General features: G+C 43.1%; 1 protein-coding gene across 1 annotated transcript; it reads left to right on the top strand.

Annotated features, from left to right (window-relative positions):
* The first annotated feature begins 158 nt into the window (after nucleotides 1-158).
* LOC146584684 (cis-aconitate decarboxylase-like) lies at nucleotides 159-6,701 on the top strand. Its single transcript, XM_085324262.1, has 6 exons — nucleotides 159-179; nucleotides 772-826; nucleotides 3,915-4,102; nucleotides 4,282-4,374; nucleotides 4,602-4,807; nucleotides 5,783-6,701. Exons 1-6 carry the CDS (start codon nucleotides 159-161, stop codon nucleotides 6,699-6,701), a joined length of 1,482 nt encoding a protein of 493 aa, XP_085180388.1.
* Nucleotides 6,702-7,713: the final 1,012 nt, after the last annotated feature.

Below are 7,713 nucleotides of genomic sequence, written 5' to 3'. Positions count from 1 at the left end.
AAAAAAAAAAAAAAAAAAAAAAAAAAACAAAAAGCAAATTGCCTTTCAGAAGCATATATAAACCCTGACACCAAAGCACCTTTCAGACAGACACCTCTCCCATCACTCGAATAGAGCAGTTCAGAGCTGGAGATTAAGCAGTGTTAACAGCCATCAGAATGGTCTACTTAACTTTGCAGGTAAATACTACTTCGTGTACAAAATCTGTCCATCTCCTGTCTTTTCCTTTTTGCTTTAAAGAGATAGTTTCACTATTGGAGCAGTTCCTCAGCTAGTCAAAATTGTCATGAAATTAAATGGGAATCTGCCCTAAAATTAACCAGATCGAACTGTTTTCACAGACACTTTTCACAGTTACTAACCTGTTCCTTCTGTGCCTACTCCTTTCGTGCATCCCAAACGTGTTTTGCGCAATGCCCTACGGAGGTTTTGCTGTTGGGAAATACTGCATGTTTCTTGCTCCTCATGTCCACTCTGAGCTGGTTCCTCCTCACAGCTGTAAGAGGGCTGCATGGTAGATCTTAGAGGACTATGCAGCCCCTTCTACTACTGTATTAATTTCCCTTCTGGCTATTCTTGGCACCCCTGCTGGACCGGGCTTTGGAAAACAATTTTTCTACTTAAGCATGTAGGCTCTGAAATATAGTTTTATCCACTTATTTGGTCTGTGAGTCTCACTGTACCACGTTAGAGGCACAAATGGTAAAACGGCTCTGAGAAAGTTCAGGCAGCTTTTAGATGACAAATGATCTTTCTCTGTCTTTGCTCTAGAAATCCCAGAAGATCTTGGCAAGCTCCCGACAAGTACATAAAACTGCTGCTCACGGTTTGTATCTCTCGGCAGAACARCTTTCTCTCTTCTTTTTTAAAGAAAATCCCAGAATAGTTGTGTTATTAATTATAAAAAATGGGAGCTGGGCTTAGCATACTGAGAAAAACTTCTCAAATTCTTGGTAGAGAAAGCAAGCCTGAGGGTCTTATTATGCTAATTATTTCCTTGATTGTCAAAGGTCAAGGAAAAAAGTAACACAAGGTAAAAACGTTGCTTATTAGTCGTGTGCTAAAATAGGAAATTTACCTGATTATGAACCAGATTTTCCAAATTCTTACATTTTGACCATAATCTTAAAAYATTTTAATTGTAGCAGTTACTAGATTGCTTAAATATGATTCTCAGCTCCTCTATTTGTCTTTGCTTCTTTACTACATTTCATCTTGTTATTAACATTTCTTAGAGTAATTTGTCAATGACTTTTCTTATAATGTCTCATAGGCAGTGTACTGTCTTCTGCAGTATTGCACATCTGAATTTTCTCTACCAAATCAAATTAAGCATAATTTTACTGTGTAGCCATTTGATCTTTTATAAATTTGCATATTAGCTTATTTTGTTTTTATTATTAACAAAACTAATGCAGTGCAGAGAACTTAATGGACAACTGAGAGCAACAAAAATAATAATAAGCCACGTTAGTCTATTAGCTCCAGGACAAACTTATTATACAAGGTCATTTTTATTTAGTTAGTTAGTTCTATTGCACAGCTGTCATACCAGGATGAAAACACTGATGTCAGGACATATCTTTCATAGAAGGGTTAAAAATGTCACTGTTTGCTGAAGTGACAAAGAGCATTTCATGATGGAAAGGAAGCACGCAGACTCTTACGGGTGCTGTGTGATTCAGACCGATTTTCTTTCCATTCCTCCAGTCTAGTTTGATTTCCTTGTTTCCCTCTTGCTGAAGGCACTGGTGCTTTCGTTTCTGGTTTACAGAAGGTATTCTCAAAGTACACAGAGAAAACACAGATTTTGCTGGCAGATGACTTCCAAACTGCTGAGTGTTACAGATTCCTATAGCAATAGCTTTCATAGTGCTACTGCAAGATGTGAATTTTATTTCAGTGAATCACAGCAATGATGAGATTCTCAGCTGTGTTTACAAGCAGTTTTTAGACTCCTAGACTTTAGGTGAGTCCAAATACAGCTCTAAGCAAACTGTGAGTCAGTAGCCATGACATTTGAAAATGAATACTTCCTAGTGAAATTAGGGATGGTCATTTACTAATTGGAACATTTTCTGATTTAAAAAGTCTCCTATGTACCTGCTGATGTTGAAGAGGTTTCCTGAAACAAAATATTTTTATTTTAATATTAAATTAAAATAAATTAAATTATTTAATATTTTTATTTTCTTCCTTGATTCATCTTAACTTTTTCATGGGGTTAGTTTCATTTCACACTGGGACAGGCTGCCCAGAGAGATTGTGGAGTCTCCTTCTCTGGAGATATTCAAAACCTTGTAACATGCTCTAGGTGACCCTGCTTGAGCAGGGGAGTTGGACTGGATGATCTCCAGAGGTCCCTTYCAACCTCAACCATTCTGTTTTTCTGTGATTCTGTGATTTGGACATACACGCTGTATATTGGACATATACACATACATATTTGTCTGTGTGCATGTGTGAGTGTGCATATGTGTATGTACATATAGAAAGATTTGCAATCATGCACATACTGATTATATTGATTTTTATAGTTTCCCTAGTCTCACTATGTGCCTTTTTCAGAATGCTGTTTGTAATTCATCAAAACAAGGCAATTTGTCTTTGAAATAAAGCAGTTCAGTGGTCTAAAACTAGATATTTTCCACAGAATTATAACATCTCCAAAAATTTGGAGGTGGTAGCCCCTAGACACAAAAATGCTAATATTTTCTGCTATCTGTCCAGCTCTACCTGACATGACATGAATACAGACACTGACTTTGCCTTGGGAAGGTGGTTATGTTGCTCCTTGTCTAACAGCAAAGGTGATTTCAGAGGCAGGAAATCACCTTCCTTCAAACACTGAGTACAGGAAATCTACTTTAATCTGTTCCTGAAGCACAGGCTTGATCCTCTGATACGCTGAGCTGAACTATCAAGACTCCACAAAAGCCTTTTTTTAAGCACTAACGTACCTTTGAGCTTAAGAGGTTTGCTGGCTGAGTCTATATACCTCTGCACATTGTAGGACCAAACTTATAGATAAATCCAGGTGTTGGGTCTAGTCCTGCTTGCCTAAAATAACGGAAGCTTCACCTGAGCTCATTGAGATTAAGTCTAGTTTTATTTTTGTAAAATTCACTCCCCATAACACACCACAAGCAATGTAGCAGGGCACCTGCTCTGACTTTTTTCCAGATATAGGGACATTACTTGTATTGACCCCCCACAACGTGATTGCTTGAAGCCCAGAGTGGGGGTATGTGGCTGAGCCCTGCAACTGCTTCACTTGCAACCTTGTGAAACCTCCTGAGGAGGTAAATTTAAGATACTGTATGATTTCTTTCTTCCTCACTACAGCTTTTCAAGATTTTTCTGTGATTATCCTTAGCTGAAGACCATAGCACTTTGCAGACCTTACAGAATATAAAGGCATTAAGAGCTAAGGCATGCTGTTAYCCCTGTGGCCCTGAGAAACTTGTGGCGAGGGGCAGGAGTCACACTAGCCTGCTCATCTTGGGGTTTCCCGTACTGGCTTAGAGAGAGAAATGGCACCTCAGTTGGACAAGATGGCAATCCCCCATCTCCAGAAACATCTCTCCACTGACTATAGGAGGAGTCTGAAGCAATGATAGTTCTCTCCTAGATTCATTCAMGTGCATGAAGAGATGTGGCTCTGCACCTAAACAGCATGTCCCAGGAGTGACTCACAGCCTGGAAAGCACAGGGAAGCTGTACCACACCTCCCAAATCCTTAGGGCTGTACCCACCCTTCTGACCCAAGGGAGATGCAGGTGCTGGAGAGTCCTGTGTTCTCCAGCTCTCTTTACCCTCAAGTAAATTCACTGGGACCAAAGGATGAAGATTTGTGAGCTGTTAGCACACAGCTCACATAAGTCTTACTCCTCCCCTCTCCCTTGGTGCTGCAGTGGTGGCAAGGAGTGCTCCAGAGGAAACCGTGACCAGCAGCTTTGCCTCCTTCATCCACGCAGTTCAACCGGAGCACTTGTCCAAGGCAGTCTGTCACAGAAGCAAAAGGATGATCCTCGACAACATTGGAGTTGGCCTTGTAGGCAGCACGACGCATGTGTTCGATATTGCTCTGCAGTACTGCCGGGTAGGTGCAACCCCCATATTACCATGCATTTACATGGTCCCTGTTCTAGCACCACCATGACCAGCAAAGCCTTACTTTGTGACTGAAGTAGGACTTTGGTCTTGCAGAAGGGGGCTTTCTGGCTTCACACAATYGCTACTTCTCTCCAGGTCCTCACCTGAATTTCCCTCTCTTCACAGGATCTGTATCCTTCGGCTGCCGTGAGCTCTGTCTACGGCAAGCCAGGCATGAAGCTCTCCCCAACACTAGCTGCATTCACCAATGGAGTTGCGGTAAGGCAGACTCTTCCAGAGGGAGCTCTGTGGTCCTTTCAAGACACTAGTTAATGCTACTGGAAGCAGCCAGGGGCCTGGGAGGATAACGGGGCCAAAAAGCRTGGGCTGCTCTGCAGTGTTGCACATAGTGCTTTTAGAGCAGTAACGTGGGTGCCACTGAATGGCTGGGTGGATGTTCTTACTGACCTTGCACTAGCATGTCCTTATCTCCACTACCCTGGCAGACTCACTCCATGGACTTTGATGACACCTGGCACCCTGCTACTCACCCTTCAGGAGCTGTTCTGCCTGCACTTCTAGCAGCTTCCCAGATGCTATCTCCAAGCACCAAACCAAATGGCCTGGATTTCCTGCTTGCCTTTAATGTGGGTCTGGAAGTGCAAGGAAGGCTCATGCACTTCTCCAGTGAGGCTCACAACATTCCCAAAAGGTAAATCTCCTTTTCTTCAATGAGCGGACCTGAGTAAGYGGGGTTAGAGCATGATGAAGCAATTTTCATAAGAAAAAACAAGCATAARGATGAAATATGACCCCTCTTGGTAACTCACATAGCTCTGCAGACTTATGGCCACTGTACCAAGCCCTTTAGGCAACTGTACAGGTTTCCGACTAGACAAAATTAGAAACTAATCATATTTCACTGAAGGCTCATCATGGCTAGAAAGAGCGAGAATGGGAAAGAGTTGGTAAATCTGTTAACAGGCCCCCTCAAAATTTTAAAATGACAGTCTAAGCCCACCTGAACTCAGTCAGAAGAAAGCCCTACTGAGACCTGAAGACCAGTTCTGCTATCAGCTGATGAGGCAGCACTTATCTCATTTGCATCTTAGTGATCTCCTCCTCTTGCCTCAAAAATAACCATCAAGAGGACTAACACTGGCAACTGCAGTGTTTTGATCTGAACTATCCAAAGCAATGGCACAGGTCAGACAATGGCCAGAAGCATACAGACAGATGGGCATCTCCTGGCACAGCTCCTGCCCATCATTGCCACTCACCAGACAGTGCTCTGGCATGATCTAAGGGGTAGTATGGACTAGGAACTGTTATCCTTAGACAAGTGGGATGAGGACAGCTTTTTTTGTCTGGGAGGGGGAAAGTTCAGCTGTATGGACACAAACTGTGCCATGCCACTTACTCTTAGGAAGAATTAATTTTTTTTTTGAGATGTTGATCTCACTCCACTGATACAGAAGTTTCAAGTAAATGCTTAGTTTTTTTAGGTGGTTAATTCTGGGTCAAGTGAATCCTGTCTGCAATCGACCCATAGAGGATTTTCATTAGCTGATGTGGCAGTTCATTTCCAGTCCAATGGGCAATTTTGTGAGGGGAATTGCTTTGGTACTCCCTGTGCCATGTTCTGCCAAACAGGTAGGAGTGCTCATACTTACAATTTCCTCTTTAGGTTCCATCCTCCTTCTGTGGTTGGTACCATGGGCAGTGCAGCTGCCACAGCAAAACTGCTCTCTCTGAGCACAGCCCAGTGCACACACGCCTTGGGCATTGCTGCTTCGCTTGCAGGGGCACCGATGGCAAATGCTGCCACTCAAGCCAAGCCACTGCATATGGGAAATGCTACTCGCCTGGGCTTTGAAGCAGCACTGCTGGCTGCCCGAGGGATGGAGGCTAACCCTTTCATTCTGGACGATATCCCTGACTGCTCTGGATTTAGTGCGTTCTACAGTGTCTATAAACCCAAACCACTTTCTGTACCAAGTGACCATCATGAATTCCTCTTGGAGAAGCAGGATATTGCTTTCAAGCGATTCCCAGCTCACCTGGGGATGCACTGGGTAGTTGATGCTGCCTTGTCTGTCCGGAACCTGTTCATCAACTATGCAGGGTCCTTCTCTCCCTCTTTGATTCGCACCATTGTGCTGAAGATCCCAGTATCAAAGTACATTAATAGGCCTTTTCCAAGCTCTGAACACCAGGCCAGACACTCCTTCCAGTTCAATGCCTGTGCTGCCTTGCTGGATGGTGAAGTGGGCCTTAGCTCATTCACAGAAAACAGCATCCACCGGCAGGAACTGAGGGAGCTGCTGGACAAAGTGGTGGTGGAGCATCCCGAAGATAATGTGGCCAACTTTGACAAGATGTATGGAGAGGTAGCACTGCTCCTGCACAGTGGGGATGTCCTGACAGGCAAATGTGACACTTTCTATGGGCACTGGAGGAAGCCTCTGAGCAGAGAATCACTCCTAAAGAAATTTCGATCCAATGCCTCCCATGTGCTGTCAGAAGAAAAAATAGAAAMCATCATCACTACAGTGGACAATCTGGAGAATCTGTCAGATAGTTCCCAGCTGGCCTGCATCTTGTGAGGGCAGGAAAGTGGGGCTTGGTTAAGGGACACACCTGGGTGAAAATTTATTTCCTTTCTTCATTGATGTTTTACTATTCATTTCCAATGACAGAAAAGTTTCTGCCCCTTGAAGTCACAGTAGATGCTTTAATATCTAAGGAGCCCAAGAAGCATGAGATGTGTCTGTGTGAGTACTTAGTGCACAGATTAAGTTTCAGCTCACAGTTGGTGTTATCTGAGTAGCTGAAAGGTTACAAATACCAAAAAAATCCCAAGAAAATCTCTGAGAATTCTGGGGTATCATGTGGAAGCCAGTCCCTCACAAGGGAGAGTCGAGATATTTTCAAAGCTTCATTCAAATGTATTTCTGTAGAGAATGCCTAAGCTCAAAGTCTAGAAAGAAGAGGAAGTGCAACCACAAAGTTATGTGCTTTTCTAATACTGTTCTGGACACTGTTTAGATCATATTTAGTTAGTTGTGCTGAACAGATAAAAAGAAATCTATGAGTTATTGTAAACAATCCTGTCTGCAAAACTGTCCAGCATGGAAGGATTTTTCTTTTTCTTCCTCCCCCCTTTTCTTTTTTCTTTCATGTAAAAGCTTCCCATTTCTCCCAGCATTTGGGAAATGTTTGTTACCTCTCTGTGTACAACAGACAGTTCAAGGACCCTTGAAACCCCTATGTCTTTTCTGAATGAAAAGCTGTTGTAGGTGAGGGATCCAACATCAGTACATACCTACATCATACAMTACCTGCAAGGTTATCCCTGACGATTCTAAGATCATGACACATCACCTCTCCTGGCTTTGGATAGGTAGCCCAGGCACCTATTAAGAGCCAGCTGGCCAGAGGTAGTCTCTATTGCCAGTGCAGAGATGGGCCCTCTGGACGGTGATTTGGGCACATATATGCTGTGACTCCCATTGGGASAAGCCTCTCACAGGAGGGAAAGCTTAATGAATTGTAGCTCTTAACTTGTCTACCTAGCTCGGATGAAATCAATACCTGTGCTCCTAAGTGATCATTTAC

The sequence above is a fragment of the Rhea americana genome, unplaced genomic scaffold (assembly GCF_003343005.1).
Source record: "Rhea americana isolate MKP2758 unplaced genomic scaffold, rheAme1 scaffold_90, whole genome shotgun sequence".
Classification (NCBI taxonomy): domain Eukaryota; kingdom Metazoa; phylum Chordata; class Aves; order Rheiformes; family Rheidae; genus Rhea; species Rhea americana.
The sequence above is the reverse complement of the archived record's forward strand: the minus strand, read 5'-3'. Positions and strand labels throughout refer to the sequence as shown.